The sequence below is a fragment of the Poecilia latipinna genome, unplaced genomic scaffold (assembly GCF_001443285.1).
Source record: "Poecilia latipinna isolate Pla-1442-1.1 unplaced genomic scaffold, P_latipinna-1.0 Scaffold1409, whole genome shotgun sequence".
Taxonomy (NCBI): Eukaryota; Metazoa; Chordata; class Actinopteri; order Cyprinodontiformes; family Poeciliidae; genus Poecilia; species Poecilia latipinna.
The window spans coordinates 44,246-71,123 of NW_015114025.1; the positions used below are offsets into that span (position 1 = coordinate 44,246).

The window sequence follows — 26,878 nt, forward strand, 5'->3', positions numbered from 1 at the left end:
TTGTTGTTTCATTGTCCCTTGGTGTGTTTTTTGCAGGTTTTTTTTTTTTTTTTTGTGTGTGTGTGTGTGTTGTTTTGTGAACTGCTGACGGTCTTGTTTTGAAATTAGGTTTTGTAATGTACCATTGATAATAATCATGAGTAAATGTAAATTCTTTACACTTCATGGTACACTTTCAGGGACCTCAAGGACCACATGGAAGTCCAGGACCACAGGTAAGTCTTAACTTCAGTATCAAACAAACACTGTACAGAACGGGTTGCATTTAAATGACCTTAAAAGCTGGACTGACATGCATTAAAAATGTTTAATACTAAAAATCATATTTTTAAGTATTTTGTGTTCTGGGATAAAATCTGTATCTTCTAGTAGTGCCTCTTCACAGAGAATATCTTAGAAACTGATCTGATTGGGACCATTTTTGCCCATAACTTATGCATTTTTTTTTTTAGGGACCACCGGGCCCTCCCGGACCCACAGTAAGTGTTTTGTGCCAGGAATCATGTTTACACAGAGTTTAGTTTGATGGTATGAAATTCTAAATGCTGAAAAAATGTGTAACATGTCTGGAGAGGCAACAACTTTATAACGTTCCCATGTCCTGTTAAAATGTGTTCCTTTTTTCTAGAGTTTTTTTTTTTTCAAAAACGACTAACCAACAAATAATGAATTTCAGAAAATGTTGTAGCACTTGGCAAAGTAAATCATTTATCAACTTCTATTATCTTTACTTCCACTGTATCAGATCCTTCTTTAATCAAAGAATATCTGTAGTGTTTATAAAAGATTGTCATTGTTAATTCTGCTAAAATTAATAATGTGAGCCTTTATAGATACAAGCCTTCTCCTGTTTTTCTGTAGGATTACAGTAGATAGTGACTGTTATGGTTTGAATGTGTCTAATCATGTTGGTTCTGAATCTTCAGAGATACATTTATGATGACTCAGCTCTCCACAGGCAGTCTGACACAGACGTCAGGACAGAGGTAAAGCACGTAAAGACTGTTCTCTCTATGTCATAATATCATTGAAGGATAATTTGTTTTAATCATTATGTTCAAAAATTGAAGCTTATAGATACCTTATTTTCAGAGGGATATATTTTAGTTTTTGTGATCATGGTGTAAAACCTAAAATTCGGTTGAAGTTCACCTAATACAAATAAATAAGGATGCTGTTTTAAAGAGGTTTTAAATCCTCATTACTCTGTAGTTTGACTCCTTTGTTTCCCTTGCATAAGCAGATCTTTCAGAACATTGAAATGAACCTGCCAGACCAGAACGTAGAGATACTGAAGACCCTGCGTTACCTGAGCGGAGTGATTGAAAGCATCAAAAAACCTTTTGGCACAAAGGAAAATCCGGCTCGTGTCTGTAAAGACCTCCTGGACTGTCAGCACTTACAACTCAAAGATGGTAAGTTCACTGAGTCACATGTTGGAGAGGTTAGCCAAATTATACAATACACCAGAATAAGATGGACTGCTATCTAAGCAAATGTGTTTTTAGTCTTGATTGAAACAAACTCAGTGTTTCAGCATTTTGGCAGTTTTCTGGAAGTTTGTTCCAGATTAGTGGTGAATGAAAACTGAAGCTTCTGCTTGTTTAGATCTTATTCTGGGGAAGCAGAGTAGACTTGGACTAGAAGTCCTGACTGGTCTGGGTTAACAGCAGGCCTTTAGGATAAACTAATAGAAGTATTTTAAAATATATTCTCTGACTACAGGGAGCCAGTGGGAGGACTTTAGAACTGAGGTGATCTTCTCTATCTTCCAAATTTTAGTGAGAACGTGAACAGCTGCATCCTGGCTCAGCTGCAGATGTCTAATTGATATTTTTAGGCAGACCTGTGGAGACACCGTAAAGTAATCAGTTCAAATAAAGATAAACATGTGGATGAGTTTCTCAAGATCTTTGTGGGACATTATTGCTTTAATCCTGGAATTTTTTTTTCAGCTGATAGAAGGCTGTCTTTGTAACTGACTTTGTGTCTGAAGGCTCAGATATGAGTCCATCACTACACCCAGATTTCAGGTTTGATCAGTAGTTCTAGCTTTAGCTGGGGCCTTGTCTGCAGTGATGTGGATTTTTTGTGATGAAAAAATAACCTTGATAAATTTGTTTAGGTCCCAATCTTTACCTCTGGTAATGAGAAATTGATCAAAATGGAGAGGCCAAGATCTCAGATACAAGTGACTGTAATTAGGTAGGGTGGCTGTATTTAGCCTTGAAGACTGGGTGAGGAACACAAAGTCCTTCCTTCTTGACATGTTTCCAGGATCCATAATCTTGGATATTCAGACGACACAAAATTTGATGGATGTGAGTGATGCATCTCTGTGTAATTGAACATTTTTTCCATTTTATTTCAGATTGGTTCTGGATTGATCCAAACCTTGGCTGCACTTCTGATGCCTTCAAGGTCTTCTGCAACTTTACTGGAGGTGGACAGACTTGTTTACACCCAGTGGCCTCCAATAAGGTATCAGTGGAGAAGTAAAACACTAAACATGTCAATGCTTTGAGCATTAGAAATTAGACTAAATAAATGTTGGTACCCTGAAAGAGATCTCTTACCATTTCTTATCTTTGTGCTTATGATACTACAGTCATACTTTCTATTCCTTTTTTATAGCTGGAGTTTGACATTGGGAAAGTCCAAATGAAGTTTCTCCATTTATTGAGTTCTGAAGCAAGCCAAAGCATCACATTTCACTGTCTGGGTGATCCAGCCTACAAAACCAAAGACAAATTCAGCTCCTCCGGATCCATGCAAAGAGAAGACGCCAAACCCCGGTTTATTGGTTGGAATAAACATGCATTTAACACACTACTTGAACCACATCTGATTCAGGATGAATGCAAGGTAATGGCATGGATAGAAAGCACATTTTGAATAGCAGGATTAAGACACACATGGTGTGGTTAGCTTAACTCACTCAGTGGATCTTTTCTCTAAAGAAGAATCATTGAAATGTTTTCTGTAAATCAAATACTACTGGAAAACATTTTACAGTGAAGTGTTTGTGTTGCACTTGGTAGCTCTGTCGCCTTGCACCAAGAAGGTTTTGGGTTCTAATCATGGAACCCAAAACCCCACAACCACAGCAGTTAAACCTGTCCTGTGGTTCTGAAAAAATAAGAAAGCATGACGTCATAAACTCTTTAATAAAAATTTAAAAACAACCAAACCTGTGGAGTACATAGCAAGAAAACACAGAAATGGTAAAACAGAAACCAAGAGAAATGACTAACAATCCTTCTATGAAAAAATATCTGAATTAAAGATTTGATCAAAAGTTGTATGTTTCCATGAAAGACTACACCTCTGCCATAAAGTATATGTATTTTTTTAATTTCAGATGGGTGTTTTTTGCATATTTGAACAAGGGATGCTAATATGTGTGGAGGCTGCTTTATATGAGATGGGGAAATGGAAAACATTTGGATTTTTGAAGTGCTTTAAATCATCTGAACCATAAAAAAACTAAAGATATTAATCACAGTTTTTTATGTTTCAGATTCAAGATGGCAGCTGGCACCAGTCTCATTTTTTCTTCCACACTCAGGACAGTCGTCAGCTACCTATCATAGACATCCAGGAATTTTCTTCTTCACTGCTTAACCATCAACAACACTTAGAAACTGGTCCTGTCTGCTTCCTCTGACCCCTACATTGTCCTGTAACTAGCTCTCATAAATCACTCATGTCTACAGAAGCTCAAACACGCCTTCCTTTCTAAGAGATGCTGCCTCGGCTACATCAAAAGATGGGTGATTTTATTGAACAGCATTATTGAGACTTTGGGAGAGTAACAAATTCCAGGTGCTGAGAACTCGAACTTCATGGAGTGTTTGTGCCAGCAAGGAAAATGAGATCTGTGCTTTCAAAGAAATGTGTAAACAACGGTTTGCTTGACATTTTTACAGTGCTTAGACTGACTGCATATGGGCTCATATGTTAATCCCTAAACACAGGGAAGGGCCTCCAAACGCAGCAGCCTCTCCATATTCCAAACCTTACACAGAAAGCACACCCAGACCATCCTATGCAGGGGTCAAACCAGAAGGAACGGGCCAGGCTTCTGCACTGGGCACTGTCTAACAAAAGTGTATGCAAGTGCAATAGTGTGTGGATATTATGTAACTGCTTTAAAATGCAAAGTCCCATCTAAGGCAGTATTTTTAATAACCTTTTTTGTCTTTGGTCTTGCCCAGTTGGACTCTGACATATTGACCAATGGTGCTCTACCTCTACCTGCTTGTTTGCTTTCTAGACTAGTTTCTATTGTCAAATAGTCCTTATAAATGATGCGTTGTATGTACCGGTTACATCAAGATTTTTTTTTTTTTTGTGTTATACGAGTACTTATGTTCATTTGGTCATTTCTAATTTATGAACCAATTTTTGATAGACGCATTTTTGTAGCTTTTTCTCTTTTTGGTAGGTCCAGTAACCTACTGTTGGTGCTGCAACAACAGACAACAAGTCATCAAAAATTACTGTGTATATATTGACGGCATATTTTTATTTTTTATTTATAATCTTTTTTTTTTTTATTCACATTGCTGTAGCACAGTAAGTTATACTCTCAGATAAACTGTTTGGCCAATCACAGCTCTGTTATTTATGTCTAAAAGGTACATTTGCGAGTTCATTCCTGTGACTGTTCATCAAATACTTTCAGAGGTTGTTTGCTGACTGGCAGCTATTTTTGGCCAGAGTCAAACAGTCAAAATAGTCTTAACTTATATTATATTATTAAAAGCGTTCTGTGAAGTTTTTGGAGTATAACAATGGATGGAAATGTGTAAATAAATAAATGGTACATTTTATTCACAGATGGTTTGCTGCTTTTTTTCCTTCTTTTTTTTTTTTTTTTGAAAAAATGAAAAATATTTGCATGATAATAACTGCCAGTATAAATACCACAGGTTTTAAAGGCTTTTCCCAAGTCTGGCAAAATATGGAAAAAATGTGTATCCATTTTATGGTTTTATTTTCAGTTTTCTGAACATCTAAAACTACAGTTTTCAACCAATATGCAGTAGAAGCTTTTCATTTTAAACAACATGGAAAAGTTACATTTATCAATTTTCCCATCAATCTGTCCATTATCCTTTTATCCACTCATCAATCTATGAACAAATTTGTCCATCCTTAATTAACATCTGAATTTTGAAATATCAAAAATTCATAGTGAATGCTTATATTTATGAAGTGGATAAAAAGGTCTGCAAATTGCCTTTAAGATCTTATGCTTTGTGATGAAAAGCTAAAGAAACCCATAATAAATTATTTTAGAATATTTCACATTTAGTGCGACCTAGAACCTGGTACAACTGGAAACAAACGGGAATGTGGATAATAATAGATACCACAATTAATTACACCTCATTAAATTGTTGCATAATTCTTATAACTTGAGATATGTAAAACTTGTTTCTCTCCATTCAAATGTTGTCACTACACCCCTGCTGTCACTTAAGGTTCCTCTGATTAACGCAACATAATGTTCAGTTGTTCTATTTGGACAGTTTGTTAGTCATCTCTAACAGGAAAATCTGTAGTTCATCAAAAGGATCTCATTGTCAAAAGGAATCAGTCAGGGGAGGACAGAAAATAATTTCCAAGATCATGGAATACAGTGAACTCAGAACTGTAATGTCACTAAGAACTGGACGTTTCTCCAAATTGGATGAAAAGATGAGACAAAAATTCCTCAGCAAGCTGCCAACCGACCTACAGCAATTAAAGAAACTGTAGGAATTTAGGTAGTAAAACAGAAAACAGAAACATAAGTTCTTGTCCAAGGTTGAAGTTTTAGGCAACAATTCCAAATATGTTTTGTGTAAAAGCACCATCCACATCATCATCATCAGAGTGGACAGAGAATGCCTTTAAAACCAGAGATTTTGAGCTGTTTTTTGCAAAGAACTGTACATAAATATTGTTATAACAAGATGTACTAAGCTGTTGGAGTCCACCTGAATAAGACTAAAGGTTTTAATCAAATCAAAAAGTTCCTCAACAAAGTATTACCTTAATTGTGTGCACACTAATTCAATCAAGTCATATTACTGATTTTGTTTATGAGTATTCTTATTATTTTAACTTATAAGAACAAGTAGTGGCTCAATTTTCTTTGAGACATTTTATTTTCATAAATAGTGATCGTCAAAATTCCAGTCGTTGGTTGCAAACAAATCAGCGAGAAACAGAGACAATTTATACTGGTAAATCGAGTCTCTCAAAGTCTTATTTCACTCCAGTTTTGTTAAAAAGTTGAGTTTTTAAGTCCATTTAGTCCCATTACCAATGAAATCTTCTGAATACTGTTCAAAATACAGGACAACTTTGCTGACTTCAACTTGAGATAGTTGCAGATGCTCCTTGCAGACACAAGGGGGCACCAATGAGCGGAATTTTCAACCGGAACTTGTTTCCACGTGCTGCCTCGAACGGAAGTAGGTTTGTTTTGATGCCGCCAGCAACCTGAACAACGTGTAGTTGCGTTTTTCCTGCTATGTGCTCAATAATTTTGCAGAAAGTTCAAAAAATGTCCAACGTGGATGGTCATATCGATAACTACTGCCCAGAGGAGGAGCAGAAAAGGACCAAACGGAAGATGTCTCTCTCAAAGTAAGTAGACAGCTCAGTCGTCATTGCTTGAATTGCCAACTTGTGAATTCTAGCCTGTTTTTATATTTGTTGTACGGGGTTTAAAGTCTTTCCAAAATGTTGACACACTGTCATATACTTATGTGTTGTTTTTTCTCTTTGAGTCACACAGCAGATTATCGTTTCTCTTACAGCTTTGATTTGAGTTTATATGTTTTTTTTTTTTTTTTCCAATTTATGTTCATTGTCACTCCTTTTTTCCCCTCTTATTGGATTGTTTGTTTTTGTTTTTTCCCCTCCAAAATAAGCCTATATATTTTCTAATTTGTTTGCTCTGGTCTAGTTGTGGAGTTTGTGGATCAGAGGAAGCGAAGTATAGATGTCCTGCCTGCCTCTCACACACCTGCAGGTGAGCGGTTTTTCTTTGTATTTTGACATTTTTTTTCTGTCAGTCGCTTGTTTTCTCTTCAAATGTAGACTAAATAATATTGAAAATATTATTTTGTTTTTTGATAGTCGATGTTTTCAACTCGTCTATTTGTTGTTTAGTCTCTTTAATGCGTCTATGTTAGCTTACCAAGCCTATGTTAAGCTGACATAGTTTAGCTTAGCATGTGTACAGGAGATGTACAGCGACATTTCTTGAGAACACATCATAATATGTACAGACTCTGGTGCATTAATTTATTTTTCTTCCATTCTATAGGGTTTTTTATTTGTTTTGCCATATTTTCCCCCAGTGCTGTGTACATGTGTTTCATTTCAGTGGCATAGAAAGACAAAATAAAGAGAAGGTTCGATTACTTTAACAAGAAGGATTCTCAGAAATCCATTTCATTTCCTCATGTTTAGTTCCATGTTTGTTTGTTTTTTTCTCAATGCGCCAGCATATAAGGCATGGTAAGAAGCACTGCAACAGTAACTCAAAAATTATATAAAAAAAATAAAATAAAATTCAGCTCAAAGTTTATGTGGGAACAGGTATGTTTAAGTGCTTACAGTTGTTTTTATATGGGTCCCATTTTGTATTGCAAAAAGCAAGTTCTAGATTCTGTATTTTCAGTGTGTAGCTGAAGTTAAAGCACATGTTTATTGCTTCCTTTATAGTTTGGATGTCACATTTAGCTTGAACGACAGATGTAGTTTAATATCATCAGTGAAAAAGAAGGAAAATGTTGCTATGTTTACCATGAAAGAGTCACTGTAGACGTTTCTAACACCAGTCTATAAAAATCCTGCACTTTTTTGTGCAGAAATCTAAAATTTATGACCAACTCCTGGCGGTGTTTTTGTTTTTACTGTCTGAACTTTACTTTGATTCACTTCCAGTAACAACCTGCCAATAGAAATGATTCACACTTTGTTCCTAGATTTCTGGGGATCCTGAAGTATTTATAACCCAACCTTCAAATACAAAATGTCACAGCAGAGGTCATAGCTGGAATTTTTATTTGGCTAAACGGTCCTACCAAATGTTCTGCCCATGCTCATGGATGCCTGTTGGTTTTGGTTGCTGTTCAGTTTTCTTCATTGCGCCGTTTACTAAAGACACGGTCTCTGTTTGACATGAACCAGACACTTGTCTGTCTGTGGAAGTCTGAACACTGTCTGTGTGCACTAGGATTAACTCCCACTGGCACAGATTTAGTCTTAACAGATTCAACCAAAGTACCTCTACACTAATTCATTCCATTTTTGTTAATAAAATGCCAAGTAGTAATCCATCTAAGGAAACCACGACACATGCTACAGTTGTCACAGAAGTTTTAGTTGAAGTTTTAAAGTGATGTTGCTCGGTTATCATTCTCTTTGTGTGTTTTGTTTAGAATAACTCAATTTCCATGTTCTGTATATTTATTTTCCAGTTTGCTGTGTGTGAAGAAACACAAGGACGACTCCGGGTGCAGTGGTGTTAGGAATAAAACAGCTTTCGTGACTTTGTCACATTTTGACGAAATGACACTTCTCAGTGGTGAGAATCTGCTCTGCAAAATATTTTATAAAGAAACTTTAAGAGAAATATGTACGTAGATAACCTTTCAAAAGTATTTGTACAGCTTGACTAATAAAAATTACCACATAATCGTAAATTGTAAAGTTCAGTTTTACGCATGTATTACTGTTCTTGTACTCACAATTGTATTTGTGTGTGTGTGTGTGTGTGTGTGTTTTTGGGAGTGTTTTTCCAACACATTTACTTTATTGTTTTTAAATCTGTCTTTTTTCTCTGTTGTGCCTTCTGTTAGTCTCTGTTCCTGGCAGACTTCTCCACAGGCTGATGCTGCCACCTCTGTTTTTATTGGGGTTTTGTTTTCTTGTGGAAAATGACTTTCATGTTTGCACTTCATTAGCACCAGTTTTCAAATCCAATGAAACATATACTTCTCTGTTACAAGCTTTTGATTTTTTTTCTTCTCTACATTGCAGAACTCAGAAAAACAAAATATAAGAACAACTTTTTTTCCCAACCATTATAATAACTGACTTGTTTGGTACTTGGATTGTATTACATATCTACCCTGATACATTTACTGTTTTCCCTTTGCCTGTAATGTAGACTACAGGTTTCTAGAAGATACTGGCAGATTTGCTGACGGCGCCACCAGAGATGATCTCATCCAGGCTCCACGTACAACTTTGAAAGTAAGTCTGTGATTATGCATTTATTTACCGCCCTTCACTCTTGCTTTTTTATTGGAACACTATCACACTGAAAATCTTAGTTTAGGATTAGTGTAGGATGTTTGAAAGTTAGGGTTAAAAATTTTCCTGAAATATCTCTGTTTTATTTCACAGAGCTTGAGGCAAATAAATGCTGAGCTTAAACGACCAGTAAATGCTGCAACTGAACAGTAAAATAAAGTAGCTCACAACAACTCTGTTTTCAATTGCAGTTAAACCCTCAAAAGCATGAAAATGCATGATTAATATGGATTTATCTATTTTCTGTATTTCACATTTTATTCAGATTTATTACATCAATCTAATGTTCAATATTTAATTAACTGTCTATGATTGCACAAACAGTAAACAGTAGGGGTGCACTGATTTATCGGACAGCCGATTTCCTTAATTTTGGCAGATCGGTGCTTGGCCGATTTTTACATGAGAACCAATCTTATCCACTGATGTTATCAATGTCGGCAAAGGTCTAAAAATCAACCACTGTGCTTTTCTTTTTTCCTGTGAGAGAGGTTTGGCTGTGAAACCGGCCGACCAGGTCATTTCACTACATTTACAGTTAACAAATAGTCACCCCATTGTTGCCAATTCAGCAACTTTCTAGTTATATTGAGCAGTATTTCAGACAAAAATCTGGTATCAGCCAAAATCGGAATTGTTAAGTTGGGCTTTTTAAAAGATCGTAATTGGCGATCAGCCAGAAAACTACAATCGGTCCACCCTTAAGCTGTGATGAACTCCATGTTAATTCCACTATTTTCCTTATATTGTAACTGGATGTTTTATTTCCTGTTGAACAGGCAAAGAAGTTGACCTCCCATGCTAGAAAGATGAACATCACCCTGAGGTTTCTCCCTGTCAGCTTCACAAAGAGCAAAGAAAACTCCACCTGGTTTCTTACAAAGTAAGAAAAACGATCACTAAAAGATAATCAAGCCCATTGTTACACATGATAAATCATCATCACATAGATAAGATGCATTTAGCCAGCAACACAGAGGCAATCTATTATTTCAGAGTCTACTTTTCTATCCTGTGTCCTAATTTCTTCTCTTCAGTTCTTAAATATTTATCTTCTCTTTTTTAAATGAATTGATCTTGTTGTCCAAATCCTGTTGAAACAATTGTGCAATATCAACATAGTGAAGTTTCTCCAGACTATCTCACGTTGATGTTATGGTATAAAAGAAGAGCCAGTTGCTACTCCTATTGAAAATATAACAGTGGTCATATTCTTGCAGACTTACCTAAACATTAGTATAGACTCAGTCACCCTGATGACATAAAGTCCTGATCCATGTGTTGTTTTGCCACATGATGGCACTCTTGTTAAGTTGTTGGTGCCGACTATGCTTTGTTTATGGTGAAGCCCTCTTTTGGGAGCTGCTTTTTCCATGTCTGAAATTTTACACGAGCTGGGGTAATTAAGGAGTCATTGATGTTATTAGTTGCTATTATTTAATTCTTGTAAGCATGCTTGCCCTGTAAAACACATTTATTTGCTTTAAAATACTAGATTGAATTTACTTTCTGCTGACTGTCATTTTAGTGAGCACTGTAAAGGGCAGATGTGAGCTTTAATTACCAGCTTTACCCCGTGTGATGTTGTGAAGACTACGAGATCAAAGACAACAATATATTTCTGTCATTATGGTTAAATTAAAATGCTTAGAGTTGAGCTGTTTCTTCTCCCATTTTTTTTTTATTTCAGAAGTTTGAAGTTATGCTAAAGGTTATCAATGTCACTGTAGGATTTGTCCTTCATACTGATCAGTCATTTTAGATCAGGCATTTGCAGATACTAATCCTGTACAGAATCACAGCATTAAATGAGTATTACATGGTCTGTTTCCAACATGGCTGATCCAACAGGGTCTTTCAGGGCTTCTCTCTTATCCATGTTCCTAATAGCAGCTGACACAGTCACTGCAGGGCAGTATTAATATGCTGCTCCCATACAGAGTTTACCAGCTAAAAGCTGCTATGACTGTGTGCCACTTCGGACACTCTAAGCTTTATAATTTGTTTCTTAAGGTGTTAATGACTCAACATATACAGACTTGAATAAACTCACGTCTTTTTGTTACCATGTTCCTTCAGACCTGTTAGCTTTGCTGCTCAGTTAAAGCTAGCATGTTTGCCTTATATTTTAATTTGACTCAGCTTCAACGTGGTTCCAGAGATTCTTGTGAAGAATAAACTTACAGAAAAAAAGTTGACCTGTTGCTTCATAAAATGAGCTGTTTGTGTTGACCTCCTACCCTGATAAGCACAGCTAGCATTGCAGGTCATTTGTTACTGGCCTGAGTTGCAGCTTTTTTTTTTTTGTTAATGTAAATGCAATTATAAAAAAATGCTTTGGCTGCAAAAGAAACCCCAGGTTTATTAAATAGACCAAATGTTTGAAGGTGTGCATATGACAATAGGTCTGGATTCTTAAACTACAGCATCACTGGTCGCTTTGAGTGCAGCTGGTATGAATTGTTAGGCAAACACACCAATAGTCAGCAGCTTGAGTTGAGTAAGGAGCTACCATGTTTGGGATGCTGATGTAATATTTGGGATCGAATCGGAATTCACAATAAATGATAGTGCAAAAAAACAGATTATTTTCTGTTTTTTGCAAAGCTTTGACTTGCAGATTGAAGCTGCATAATATGAGGAAAACACAGTATGTGGAAGAATTGGTGAATGTTGTTATGACAATGTGATTTAATTACTTTTGTTGAACTGGAATCTGAGGAGGCTTTGGTACCCAGCTGTGATTTAAGATGAACAAATAAGTGTTAAGTGTCATAGCAAACACAAACCCCAATTAGGTTTGTGTATGTTAGGCAGGATGAGGTGGGTGCCAAGACCCCTGAAAAGGACCAGTACATTATTTAAGAGAACAACTGTAAGCTGGTGCAGCATAGGATGAGCAGATTGTTTTTCTTGGTGTTGACACAAAGAACACTCTTGTTAAATTGCAATAATTTTGAAGACATGGTGTTTTAGTTAAAACCAAAAGAGTTGTAAATACATTAGAACAAAACAGCTCTTCACTTTTGGTGTTTTTCTCCTGTTATTGTGTATATTTTTAGGTGAATGTTCTTTTCGATCCATAAACTCGTGTAATGGTATTTTTGTGATGTCTTCATAGCTTGAATAGAATTGCTGGGTAATTTTAAGCTTGTTTCATGGAAAGATTCACTTATGTCAAGTTGTAATTCAGTCATTGAGTTTCATTGTTGAGTTCACATTCACAGATTTCTTCATTTCTAACTTCCTAATTTTTTATAGGCCATCCATTGTCTTTCTCACCAGCAGCCATCTACCACTCTTCTTACTGGTTTATTTAAGGCTGAGTCTTTCTACTGTCATCCTCAATTGGGAAAATGGAATAAGAGATGTTATAGAACTTCATCTTAAAGTTTTATATGTCTGGAATATCAAGAATAATCAGAAGTGCCTGTAGAGTGTCTTTCCAGGAGATTCTACCCTGCTGCTTTACCTTTTACCACCTTTCTTTCTTCAGAATACTGATTCGCTCTTGACTTTTGAAACTTTACTTCAGGGTCTAGTAACAGGTTCCAACTCCATCTGCTCCATATTTTTTCCTACTTCAGTAGATTGATGAATGTGGCTGAAAGTAATTATGGGATCCCCTTGAAGTTTTGGTTTTTCATAAAAGTTTGCCACCAGGAAAATGTTTGAAGGTGCCATAATCACACAAGCAGAAACAAAATAAGCTTAATTACTTTTGTTGAACTGGAATCTGAGGAGGCTTTGGTACCCAGCTGTTTGTTTAGTCTGCTTAATCTCACAATGTCTGACAGAAGTTCTTTTCAACAAGGGTGTTTCATTCACAGGCCAGCAAATGAACATCCAGTCTGGGATGGAAAGGTAGACAATTATTAGCCTGGGATCATGTGAGAATGTGCTTCAGAATGTACCAAGTACATAATATAAGAAGCAGATGTGGGAGCTGTGTGACTGCAGCTGGTTAGCGACATACTCATGCTACGTACCGCCGCTGCCAGAAGAGGATCATTACTGACAAACAGCTGACTGGAGGGCTTTCATGCCTTGCGATGGTGTGTGTATGTGAGTTTGTGTCCTTGATTAAATGTTATATGATGACAATGCAGCTGCTATTTCTTTTGCTTTTTGCCAGCATCTAACTTTAAAAAGATTGTACAAACCATACCGAGATTTACAAAAAGTCACAGACTGGCTCCCAGTTCAGCCTTTTGGAGGGTAAGTATATAATCGCTGGCATTTGGCAGAACATTGGGAGTAGTTGTGTTAGGGTGGAATTATGTTTTCTTTTTTTCTGCCTCGGCCTGGCATGGCTGGACATTTTCCTCGTAGACAGCCTGAGTGGACTCGACAACACATTCCAGCAGCAGTAACTGTGGGTAATAACTGAGGATATTTCTATAATAACTTGAGATAATTAGCAATATGAGCTGGTGTGGTTTTTGTGGCTGGCATATTATTTTACTATATATTGGAAATCAGGCCTAATTAACCAGGCTTTGAGGGTCAGAGGAGAATTAATTTTGTTTCCAGTTATTGACAGGTGTTGAAGAACACCACACTGTAAAATTTAGTATTTTGTTGATAGAAGTGGAGGAAAATAGAGCTTTACTCGATTTGAAGATTAACTTTTTTTTGCACTCTTCAAAGTATTGAAGTGTCATCACAATATTTTCCTTTTTTTCCCCTACAGCTCCATTAAAATGAAATGATAGCTGTTTCGATTTCAGCTGAAAATTTGTGACAGAAAAGCTCCTACTTACTATCTGTTAAATTGTTTATTTCTTGATTCATTTATTATAAGTACTAAAGTCTGAAGCAGCCTGTTTTCTGTGAACTATCAATAAATATTTAAATCAAAACCAGTACCAGCATCTTACCATGTGGGAGGAGGTTGTCAGTGTTGAGCTTTAATGATGCTTGACGCATCTATCATTACATCATGTCAGCAACCACACCCCTTCGTGTGGACCAAATTTTCCACACCTCTCAAATTTTGTGAGTGTGTGGACAAGCAGCCTCTCCTGGCGGGGGTTTTCAAAGACAGACATCTTAATGATTCAGCCCATAAAAACAAAAATACCACCAGCACACTCATGGGTGTCACCATGTTTCTAATACAACTGTTTTTTTTTTGTTTTGGTCTTGTTTGTTTTATCTTCTATACATGATACAGTTGACATAGGCAGAAAACACTGCCCCCTAGAGTCTGTCTGAATAAAGGCCACACAGTATAAATGCCGCAAAAGTTTTGTTGGCCTGATTCCGTGCGAGATGTACTTGTGTCAAGCTTAAAAACGAAAAATGCAGTCTTGCACCTCTTGATTTCTGAATCTTCTTTTTTCTAGAGCAACTTCCACACTGAAGAATGTTATCAGTCCAACTTGCTAGCACCAAGATGAAGTGCATTCACTCATTGAGATGAGAACACCATTGAACCTGTTCAAGAGTAAAATTAAAAGTCCAGCTACAAAAGTATTTTTGGTTACATCCTTAATACATGCATTACATGGTAAAATGCTAAATACAGAGCCAAGTGCAACAAAGGCTTGTATGTTTATGTAGGATCAGGATAACCAGATCAAGAAGAAAACAAGTTAGCTGTACTTTAGTTTGTAAAGTTCTAAATGACAAAGCAAATGTAAGAATCACATTACCCTGATCCTGCACACTTTCAATAATCATTTTGCAATCCAGTGCATCCTCTCTAAGCCTTATGCCATGCCTAATATGTGGTTGCTAGTGTAATTTGTCAAACTTTCACCAAAGCTCAAGTCAATTTAAAACACATTACATCATTAAATGGACATCTGTTGCCCAAGACACTCTTGTTGGCATTGACATCATGGCATGACTCCCTTATTTGCAATGGAAATACCATTATATAAGCCAAGAAAAAACATGAGTACAAAGACTTCACTAGAGTGTCTTACATGCCTTAAATGGCAAGCAAGGTAGTGTGTATGATGGTAAATCTGGCTGTTTGGCATTACTGTCAAGCATAGTGAAAATATCACAGATTTGCAATTATCCCTTGCAGCGGGCAAGCTGTGAAGGCTCACATGCAGATTGTAACAGCCAAACTGTAATTTTGGCACCTCCATTAGACCAATTAATGCAATTTTAGAAAAGCCTTTAGTTTAGTGTTCACATTCATCACAGATTTTATTTTACTTTCATGGCAGCTGAATGATTCAGTCTGATGGATGACTACACAAATTGATTAAAGCGTATAAAATCATATTTCTCCCCCAGATTGGTGCGCTATGAATATTCATCAGCTCACCCTCATGTGTGTTACGACCTCTGCTTGCCAAACACTCAGTTGAACTTTAAACAGTGTTCTTAAGCTCCAGCAGTCAATATTTTGGCTTTTGTTGCCTGATGCAGGGCAGAGTCTCTTTTAGATGCTGTTGGAGGCAAATCTTACATCAGACCGTCAAACCTAGCCGTTATAATTGGCTTATTGACTACAGTCTGAATGGTGCTCAAACTGAGTTAACCAGGAGTTTTCTTATACTCTGTTTAGCAGATGGAAGTAAACTTGCAGAAGGTTAAATTGAAATAAAAAACTTCCAAACTTGATCATCAGAAATACTTTCTCTTCAGATATCTTTTTTGAACATTGTAGAGAATAAGATCATTGACTTGTGGCTCGTTATATTTTCTTGTGCTCCCGGATCCAATGATTCCATGCATGGAAACAAAAGCCACATAGAGATGACAGTCAACGCTCCACGTCATACATTTTCAGAGTTCATTCTAACATTTAAAAGTATAACATCACATCAACAACACAGACACTTCATACACACGAAAACAGACATTCATTTACCTGAGACAAATAGAAAAGAAGAAGAAAGAAAGAAAAAAAAATAAAGGCAAAGACGTCTTTGGAGAGTTGCAAAAGCAAATCAAGTTTGTTCCTCACCTGCACAAATTTTTATAGTAAAGGCATATTCTTGTCTTTAAATTATTCAAATAAGGCGTATCTTTGCTCATCCAACCAGGAGCTGTCTCGGACCCTCTTAAAAGTTAGAAACTCCCTACAATTTGTTTTCAAGATCAAACACCAGTTGTCACCTTTATCTAAACAAAGTGGAAGTGGAGCTTCTCCTATACTGGCCTGAACTCATGCTATTTTATGGCTTTTCACACATCAGTGTGAAGCTGGAACTTCTCCTGATTCTTTACCACACAGACAAAGGGCAGATCAGAAGATTTAGGAGGCAATCTGTTGTAACTACAGGTAACATAAAGGTCAATAGAGCAGAATAAGTTATTAATCCAAAAACTATAATTAGGCTGTTTCAATCAAGACATGTTGTTAATAACTAGGAGAGATCACAAATTAGATTATGTGTTTTACAGATATTTTATACACATTAACAGGAGAAAATCTTGGTATATCTTCAGGAAGCCAACGGCTATAGCAATGCAGCCAAAGAAATGGCTTGGAATAACCTATGCCACTGTGTTAGCTTTATTAATAATGTAAAGTTTTAAACCACGTCCTATAAGTCGGCAGGGTGTCTGCTTCATAACCCCCCCCACCCCCCCTCCCGGCCACCCAAAAAAACAATGAAAATTTTGGTCATTTCCCACAACAGGTACCTAAATATTCGTCTTCTCAATATCTATATCATTACATTTTGTACCAATTGGTATTTTTACACCTTTTCTGGAACAGAAAACTCAACAAGGAGTAACTATCTACACTACACCAATGGATAAACATTGGGTTCACATATTGCTTTAATTTCTCCTTTTGCCGTTTGCTTTTTTTTTTTTTTTTTTTTTTTTACAAAAATCCTCAAATCCCACCATGTTTTTCTAGTAGCACCCAGTTCCACATCCTGGCATGTGCTTTTGAGAAGAGGAAAGCACAGACTTTCGCATATAGTTCCATTCTTGTTGGATCTGTCCCATCTTTAATCCAGCCAGATGGATTTCAGCTCTTGACTGCCAGATTACCAGTCAGGCGTTCTGTTAAAGTGATGATGGCACAAGTGACTCCAATTACTTATTTAATCAACATTGTGTGCTCTTGTTAATGAACTCGTTCATCTTCGTCTGAGTCTGCTTTATTTCTGAGATGGTTTCTGGCACCATCTGTAGTTGGCTCACTAAAGTTTAACAGAATTTGTTCTTAGTTCAACATGCTTAAAAGAACAAAGTTTAAAAAACATGTCAATGTAATAAAAAACACAATCTCTGACTCTTCTTCTGGTGCAGGTTTCTTCTAATGAGTGTCTTTTAATTAGATGTGTTAGAACAGGGTAACAACTAAAACATGCATAAAACTGACCCTTGAGGACAGGAATTTCCAGATCAGGTCCTCCGGATAATCTCCACTAGATTACAAGACCAAAAGCTATAGTCATTGGATTCTAACAGTGTGCATCTTCTCTGTAACACTGGATAAACCTTGTGAGTTCATGGCAAATTACAGCTGATAATCCTCCAAAGTTTTTATAGAGGGCAAGTGCTGAGTTGATGGTTTATTCCCTCTCTGTGACCAATATGCTTTCATGGTATTAGCAAAGAATAACAAAGAAAAAATTCAAAAGATTCACAGGTTTATTCATGAACTTTAAAGTAATTTTTTCAGTTTGACCTTTTTCACATCCATCTCACTGTCTTCCGCACATCAAAGATCAGGTTGATGGGTAAACAGACTACGGGGGCAACCCCAGACATCCCTCTGCCCACCGACATGCTCCAACTCTTTCTTGTGGATCCCAAAATGTTCCCAGGCCAGAGGGGATACATAGTCCCTCCAGTGACTTTTGCGTCTTCTCCAGGGTCTCCTCCCATGGGTCATGCCCAAGAGGCACCCTGACACCTTTCTATGCAGAGAAGCAGTAGCTCTACTTTGAGCCACCCTTGGGTTATGGAGCTTCTCTTCTGAGAATGAGTTCAGTCAGCCTCCTTGTTTCCTGAGGTTTGTGGAATCTGGAGTCTCATTCTTTCAGCTTTGCCCACATTACTGCAGATGAACTCTAGTCTGTCTGTCCATGTCCCGCTCCATCTTACCATCACCCATGAACAAAACTCCAAGTTCTTGTTGACATGTAGAATATCAGTTTCCTGGTAAAATCCTGACGGATGATAACCAATGCCAGTTTCAGTGGTGCTACCAGTTGATTATTATTGCTTGACAGAATATGCAGTAAGCTAACTCCCTCCCACACACTTCGCAGCATTTTTCATTATGAAAGAATCATGAGAAAATCCCTGTTTGGAGGCTGTATTGGTGGTCTGTAATCAGTCAGTTTGACAGAAGCACTGACCGGTAATTTAGTTTGGGCCTGATTAAGGATGACCTATTACAAGTGTCAAGCAGTGTCATAAATTTTCTGGGAAATTTTTATGTTTTTGTCCCCTTTCGCTAATGAGCACTCCCAGAGCTGTTTCCTTTTCTTCTCCCCTCCCTCATTTCAGGATCCAGCTCTAATTACATCATTAACACCTGTAGCTAGATTTGAATTTGCTGTTGAACTGACATCTTTGTTGTGTTTTTCTGACAGGACTGATGATATTGATCACTATGCTATTTCTGGAAAAAAAAATCTAATATAACTAACTAAGGTCTAGGATTCATAAAAACAAACTGCCAGCTGTCTATTCTTGTCACAAGAGACTCCTAATAATCTTAGCATTAGACTGAGCACATCTGCACTAACACCCACCTGCTGCCAATGTTGAACAAGCTGCGCATTGGTTGCAAACTGATTTGTTGCAAACTGACTGAACTTGGGGAGGATGTTTCCAGTTTTTGCTGAACACTCCAGAATACACTAAAGCCTTCTTTAACATTCTGAACTTCTCACCTTCTACTGCAGGAAGCTGTCCTTTCATGCGCAAACATCTTAGAAACTGTTTTCTTGGTTGAGCAATGCCATGATTGAATCCGTTTGCTAACAAGATAATGACGTTAAGCTCATGCACCAGTTTTGCAGCAAACAGTTTTCTAATTAAAGTGATAGGATTTTATTTTAGTCTTCTACTGCTTTATTTTTATGGCTAACAATCTATTAAAACAAAGTTTTAGAAAATAGGCTTCCTGTTGTGGAATTGATGCATATTTAATCACTGTTCTCATTAATCAAACATCAGCTGTCAGGGAAACCAGAGCAACAAAGCTAGAAAAATACAGTGTTTGTTTTGCTTCCAAAACTTTTGACCATTTTTTTATAAAACGACCTTACATAACATGTTATGTCAGTGAGGATGGTTTATGATCTGACCTCTGGGTGTAAACTAAAGTTTACTATTCATTGCTTTTCGTTTCCAAAATGATCTATTCCATCATGAACACATTTCACAATACACACATTTAACTCCAGGTATTTAATGGCCAGCTAGTTTTAGAGATTTGGTGATTAAAAACTGTTTTTTACAGTTCGGAAGTCGGTTAGAAGTGGGTCTCAAAGTCATGTCAGAGTCTTGCACAAGCATCTAGCATAAAACAGTCGGAGGGTGGAGCTGAGTAGGAGCCAGAGTCAATGGGAGCTCAGGAGATTGAGTGAGGGGAAACAAAAGGGGGAAAACCCAGAGGAGGAAATCAGCCAAAAACATAAAAGAAACATGGATTAGAATATGACTTTTATCATGTATCTGTCTGTTTTTTACATATGGTTTTATTTAATTAGTTATTTATGGAAATATTGGTGACTGTTATGCAGATCTCATGACACTAGTGATTGTTTTTGAAAATAATTTTTCAGAAACAATCAAGCTTATTTGTGCAGCACATTTCAGCAGCAAGGCAGTTCAAAGTGCTTTGCATCATGAAAACATTAAAACACTTGATACACATCATACTGTGAAAACCAGCAAGAGACATTGCATTTTGTCAAGTTCCATTGTTAAAATCAGCAATACACATCAAATATGTTTATCATTCTATCAAGTGTTATCAACGTTGGACTAATGCAGCTAAATTGGAAAATTACAGAGCCAGAAGAAATGGACTATAATTCCCTTGTGTCTCTTTGGAAAGTTAGACATCAGTTTTTTTTCTTCACATGTTCAGTAGACCTTAAGAGTACACACCTGTTAAAATGTCCAGCTTTTGTTCGAAATAGATGAGGCAATGATAAATGACTGCAAAACATTTTTCAGACATTTTTAATGTGGACCAATATTATCATGGTACTAATGCAGCATATTATTATAATGCTGCCACCGCCATACAGTGGACTCCTTTTTGCAGTCTGGTATTCTCAGATTTTTCTGCGGGACCTTACTCCAAATTATTTGTGGAAAATCTGGCTAGTCACAGATTTTTTTTTTTTTTTCATAGAGGATATGTTAAATATTTGAAATTCCAAATACCGAAGAGCAGTGCTATTTGACACACTATTGACTGGTGTTTGAAAAGGAGGAGCGGCATTTATTTTTCTGCCACATTAGTAACCTTGTAAAATTATATTGTTTTATCTTCAGGCAAAGGAAGCAATGAGCAGATGTTAAGAATGTTCACATTTGCAGCCAGTTTATTGCAACTTTAGTTTTACAAATTTCCTTTCTAATTCATCTGGGTCTTTTACAGTTGAATTGTATCGGATAGGGTAAGTATTACTTTTGGGGAAAAAAGGTTTTGAAAGGACGTATCACTGCCTCAATTGATTACATCACAACAACCTGGGATTTTGAAAGGGGTGCTGGGGAGTTGGAGAAGGCTGTAGCTCAGCCAGAGCTTTAACAAAGATTTAAAAAGATCAAGTCTACTTCTTGAACACGTGTGTTGCATTAATGTTATTTGTTTACATTCTTAAAAGCTTTTTTTTTTACCTTGTAACAATCCATATTCATTCATAAAGACTTAGTTTCTGTTTGAAGAATAATCCCTCTAAAGCAAAAATGTTGTTAAATCCCAGCAGTTTTAGGTAGCAGACAGCTTATTGATAAGAAATGTAGCCCTTTCATCATAATCTCTGCATAGTTCAAAAGCCTTTTTTTTCTGACAGGCATTTTTCCAGTGTGCATGATTGACCTGTTGCACATTTATACCCTAATATTGTATGCCCTGACTTTCCTTAAGAGTTCATATTCTGTGGATGAACTCTGCAGTGTGACCTCTGGAATGCAAACCTGTGTTGAAGCTTCGGTTTTCACTTTTTATGCTGTTTTCTTTCCTTCTTTTTTTTTTCCCCACCAATGAGTGATGGCGCTTACCCCAGGAATGCATTGTGGCCTTACCTGAAGTGATTGAAAGCTTCTTTGGGCAAGTCCCTTTTCCAAGGAAAGACATAGTTTCCATTTGAGGTAATGACAGAATAATGGTTTCATCACACCTGCTGCTCCACCCCCTGTGTGTATTTGCATGTACAAACATTTACATCTGGAGACGTGCACTCTAGGGTGAAACTCTGCTGAAACAAAGCAAACATATTTATTCCAGTTACTAAGAAGTGGAAGTCGTTCCATATCTCCTGGAACAGGAAAGGCAGTGCCTTCACCCTCCCCTTGTTTACGCTCCTAACATGCCGACTGCTACTGCTCAGACTCTTATTGCAAACATCTCCCTTTCATTACAACAAAATACTGATAAACACCTTTCGTTGAGCATTTTAAACACACAATCTTTCTCCCTGCCTGTCCAAAGGCCCACTCTGATGGAATGCTGTGTTCTAAATCCATAAATAAATATCAAAGCTATTTAAATGTAAGAGCTCATGAAATATTACTGTTATTTTTCTCCATTATTTTTCTATTTAAGGTTTTTTTCTCTGTTCTCCTACACTGTTGCTCTCTGCTTACATTGTATAAGAAATGAAAGAGTAGAGCTGGTTTTCCTAGACTGATAACTTTTTATTAATTGACATTTTACAGATCCCTATATCTGATTGAGTGGAATTGGATTCTGACTCTGTGGTACTGCTCTGAGTTTTACTGCTGTAGCTGAAATTGATTTAAAACTTAGATAAGTTGTTGCACTCAGGCGTGTATTCAAATAAACTTGAGTTGAACTGTAACATGTCAAGAAGATGTGCAATTGTGATATTGCTGTTGAATTTTGTGATCCATATTTGGTTGAGATGAGCCTATGGTTACCTAATCATGTTATTTATTTCCAATCAATATAATGTTCCCTTCAGTTTTAAAGCTTTCGCATGAAGCCAGTGTCATCTGAATCTAACGTGGACAAGGAATGTAGAGTGTGTCAAATTTGCTAAATATCCTATTAACATGTAAAGTGTAACACTTGGAATATAATGACCTCATAAATAATGCACCTAACCAGCCATTTGATATACACTGAAAATCAAGGACGATTTCGACTCAGTACATTGGAGAACTTTCAATGGAACTGATCAATACATTAATATCGTGAACAAAATAGATGAACAGAGGTGCACCAGTTATGTTTCCCTTGCTTACTAAATTCACTAGTTGTATTCAGTTTTTCTTTAAAAACTGATTTATATTATGTGATCACTTCTGTTAAGATCCCAATGCTCTACCTGGCAATCCAATGGACATGTCAGTTATCTGAACATTGGCCCTCAACTGACTGCATGGTGTCAACCGTAAAGCCTCATCCAGAGGGGATTATAGTGTAGGACTGTTTTTCAGAATTTTATTTCTGCCCCATTAGTTGCAGTGAAAGAAACTTAAATGTTCTACACAACAAGACATTTTGAAAAAAAAAATGCATGCTCTCAACTTAGTGGAAATAGTTTGAGCATGGTCTCTTCCTGTTCCAATATGGCTGCACATCAGGGGACAGAGCAACGTTCATAAAGAGATGGGGAATCAACTTTGGACTAGAAATGCTTGTCAGCCTGATTGGACATCTTTGGGATGATAACTCACCTCACTGATACTTAAAGTAAAACACTTTGATTAAGTTTCACTCAGTAACAACATCATCACTGAAGAGTGTAGTTAGAACAACCTGACTGGTGCTTAATATGATGTGTTTGCTGATCAGAAAAAAATTGAATTAAGTGTCCGATAGGTTCATAGTTGTTTAGTTGATCATGCTGGTTACCAGCTGTCCTTCCATCCTTAGTAAATATATAAATAATGTAAATAAAAAATAGATAATTTAATCATTGTGTTATTGGTCTACAGTGTTCCAACTAAAAATGAAAATAAAAGTCAGTGTGCTCTGTGGATTTTCTACTCAGAGATGTTAGAAAATATTTTGCAGGCATGCTTGTTTCACCACTTCACCAATCCAAAAGCAGAATTCTTGGATTCACCTTTAGTAAATAATGGCAGCTTCAAAGACAGCTTATTGATCTCATTTTAGAGTCTTGAACTTGTTTCCAACAGGAGACCACATTTCTCTCCCAACTCAAACAGGGTTGATACCTCTACAAAGTGAGTGTGCAGAAATTTAATGAATAAAAAGAGCTACAGAAACAAATATCTCAGATCAAAAGAAATCTCTAAGCTATGCTCTGAATCTTTCTTAGAGAGTAGTGAAGCCGTAATAACAAGCCCTTGTATGTGGCATGCAATTATACTTTTTCATCTTTCTGAGGTTGTGCTTGATCTCCATCTCATGGATTTCATGCACGGCCTTGCTCTGTGTACTTTGCCAAAGAAAATGGTTGATGAACCAGCTTCATCTTTAAATATAGTAAATTCTGTGGCTTTGGTCAATCAAGTCCTTGTAGTTATGTTCAGCATATGTAGTAATTGGATTGTCACACTGAAAAGAAGAACCTGCTGCTTTATTTGAACCAGAAACATTTAGTCTTTTCAGTCTATGTGGCAAAATAAACTTTCAGTGTTGTCTTTTTTTATATTGACATCTTGTGATTTTTTATGCTATCTGGAGTAGTTTAACATGGTATTAAGACATTTTTATTAAAAATAACATAAGCTTATCCCTATCTTGTTGTCAGTTGTAAACATTTATAATGTATTTCTTTTTTGGCTGTTGCAGACAACTTGCATATGCTTAGAGGATTTTTTTTCTTAAATACCCTGAAAGCTAAACTCTGTCCATCTTTACATGCTAAAGCATAGCTCTTAAAGAAGTCAACATTTCATGATACACGTGGCATCATGTATATCACATGTATGTCCTGCCATTTTGTACAATTCTGAAACAGAAACAGAAGCTTGTGTTGTCCAGGACAGATTATGGCCTAATCAGTTGAGTACTACAATTTAAATAAGGGAAGTTGCGTTTATATTAACATTTTATGGTAGTTTCACAAAAGCAGGCAACAAGATGAATACTTTTTTTTAAAATTAATTCATATTTTCTGCATCCTATTTAGGGAAAAGCAATTCCTGTGGCATCTGAAGCTTATATTTCCTCAGAGCAGCTCAGAGTTCAGTCAGAGGAGGTAAGTTATACTTTAAAATGACATATTTCTGGTTTATTTCTCAGATATTACAATACAATAATGCTGATAATATGTCTGTGATTTGATTTGGATACTTTTTGGATATTTTTTTCTTCTAGGGTGTCTGACAGCCAGACCTTGATCCAGATCTTGACTGCTTATATTCACCCCACAGAGTCTGATCCTGTAACTCGTCAAAAGTGAGATTTCAGCTTTTCTTTCTTAATTCTTTGGGGGTTTTTTTACACTAATGAATATTAATCTCATGGAATTGCCAATGTTATCAATCAACTTTTCCAACAAAATTTCTACACGACTCAACTGAGCTTAGATTTTTACTTCAAGCGATTTTCCCCTTGATATATATTCTAAATGTCATCTTATTGTGTAAAGTGAATTTGCCATGACAGATCCAAAAGCTTAACAGTGAGATTGCAGGTTTTGAAATGTTACTATGGCTTGAACAATCCTCAAGCTTCAGCAGAAAATTTATGGAGAAAATGTAATTTAATCAAGATCTGTTCTAATCCAGGTCTTGATTAGAACAGAAAAAGAAAATATACATAAGGAATACAAAAAAAGCTACCCCAACCAACCCTAGCTCTACCTTGTTAAGTTATGATTCAACTATGACCAATCACATTTTTTTGGAAAGCTTAGTTCAGTTTCACTAGCCGCACCTCAGCATGATTACTAACAGACCCTTAGAGTCAAGAAAACCCTGAAATGGAGCCAGTCTGAAAACATGAAGTAGGCTAAAACATCTCAAGAACAGGGCTACATGGCTGCAAGAATCAGAGTACAGTAGAAAATACTTCATTAATGGAACAAAAGTAACATGTCATGTTACTTTTGTAACATGACATGGACTGGGGCACTGTCATGCCCCAGTCTGAAATTCAAGTAGAAATGACCTGAGTAAAATAATCTCTGTTTTGCTTGCATTGAGGCTCAAACAATTTAGAGCTAGGAAGGTGTTAGATTGGTCAAGGTGTTCGAAGAAGGTAAATCGGGTAGCCGTCTAGTAGTAGCAGTGGAAGGAGATGCAAGAATAGACCCAAAGGAAGCATGTGTAAAGAAAAAAGAATTGGACCAATAACTGAGCCCTGAGGAACCCCACAAGAAAGAGAGGCTGAGGTGGACAGACACATTTCTGTATTAGCACTAAATGGTCCATCACTTCAATAATAATGAAGCCAATCCAGTGGTACACCTTAAATCCAACCCATTGATCCAAACAAGAGGTGAGAGTTATGTGTGAAAGGCTGCTGTAAGATCTAAAAGTTCACCATTCACAAAACTTCCAAAGTTTTTTGCTAAAAGATTTCAATAAAAAACCTTACCAGCGCTCATATTGGGCAAGGTAAATGTTTAAAACCAAACTGTAAAATCTCCATCATCCTGACAGTGCCCAAAAATAGATTCAATTTGGTACATTTTCCAATATCTATAAAAGAAATGGAGGTTTGAAGATCTATCTAAATTTAGAACAACGTTAGGGATCAGAGCTATTTTTTTATTTTTATTTATTTTTTACCAAAAGATTTACAATTGGAGGTTTGATATATTTGACAGTAATAGAAGTAATAGTATTTATAATGTCGTGTTCTTTAAACCTTTCAGTCAAAGTTAACTCTTGAAGAGTTGAATAAGGCTTAGACTGTGTTGGTTAGCATTCCCTCTGATGCCGTTCAGGAGGGGCAGGGAGTGAAGCAGAGCAGAGCTTGGAGAAAACATTAAGCAGAAAAGCAACAAAAAAGTTGTTTATGGTAAACTGAGCTTATGATATCTAGCTGAGAGCACAAGTAGTACACTCCAGTGTGTGTAAACCGTCTTTAAGAGGGAAATTCCTTCTTTGTTTGGAAACTGAATTCCCGGCCTTAGAAATATCGGTCAGTGTGTTTAGGTTTCTTCTTTGCGTTGCTCGGTCAACACTTTGTGTTTTTCTCCATTTCTGTGGCTATATAAAAAATGTCACATCAGTCTAAATTGTATGCTTTTGTTGTTTTTTACTTTTTAGAATAAATCCCAAATAGAGATATATTTTTTTTTACAGTTATTTAAGTTTTTGTATGATTGCGAATTTCTGTTTCAGATTGAAGATGTATGTGCATCATCAATTCGAACATGTAAAAGTTTTCATGAAAGCAGAGGGGAGAAAGGCTAACTCTGTGAGGTGAGACTTTTTTTTCACTTTTTCTATCTTTTCCTTTATGGTGTACTTAGATTTTTATTAT

The 26,878-nt window shown here is 36.6% G+C and overlaps 2 protein-coding genes across 2 annotated transcripts in view; both read left to right on the top strand.

Moving 5' to 3' along the window:
• LOC106962401 (collagen alpha-1(XXIV) chain-like) overlaps positions 1-4,841 on the top strand; it is a 46,910-nt gene extending 42,069 nt beyond the window's left edge. Inside the window, exons 41-47 of the mRNA XM_015056807.1 lie at positions 180-215; positions 453-479; positions 927-986; positions 1,244-1,415; positions 2,372-2,481; positions 2,635-2,865; positions 3,521-4,841. Of these exons, the coding sequence (XP_014912293.1) occupies positions 180-215; positions 453-479; positions 927-986; positions 1,244-1,415; positions 2,372-2,481; positions 2,635-2,865; positions 3,521-3,667 (783 nt within the window). The 3' untranslated portion in view covers positions 3,668-4,841. The remainder of the gene's footprint in view (positions 1-179; positions 216-452; positions 480-926; positions 987-1,243; positions 1,416-2,371; positions 2,482-2,634; positions 2,866-3,520) is intronic.
• A 1,592-nt stretch (positions 4,842-6,433) lies between these two features.
• Positions 6,434-26,878, top strand: part of znhit6 (zinc finger HIT-type containing 6) — a 29,297-nt gene continuing 8,852 nt past the window's right edge. The window contains exons 1-8 of the mRNA XM_015056804.1: positions 6,434-6,642; positions 6,965-7,030; positions 8,487-8,593; positions 9,179-9,264; positions 10,104-10,207; positions 24,573-24,641; positions 24,761-24,841; positions 26,737-26,817. Coding sequence (XP_014912290.1) covers positions 6,527-6,642; positions 6,965-7,030; positions 8,487-8,593; positions 9,179-9,264; positions 10,104-10,207; positions 24,573-24,641; positions 24,761-24,841; positions 26,737-26,817 — 710 coding nt within the window. The 5' untranslated portion in view covers positions 6,434-6,526. The remainder of the gene's footprint in view (positions 6,643-6,964; positions 7,031-8,486; positions 8,594-9,178; positions 9,265-10,103; positions 10,208-24,572; positions 24,642-24,760; positions 24,842-26,736; positions 26,818-26,878) is intronic.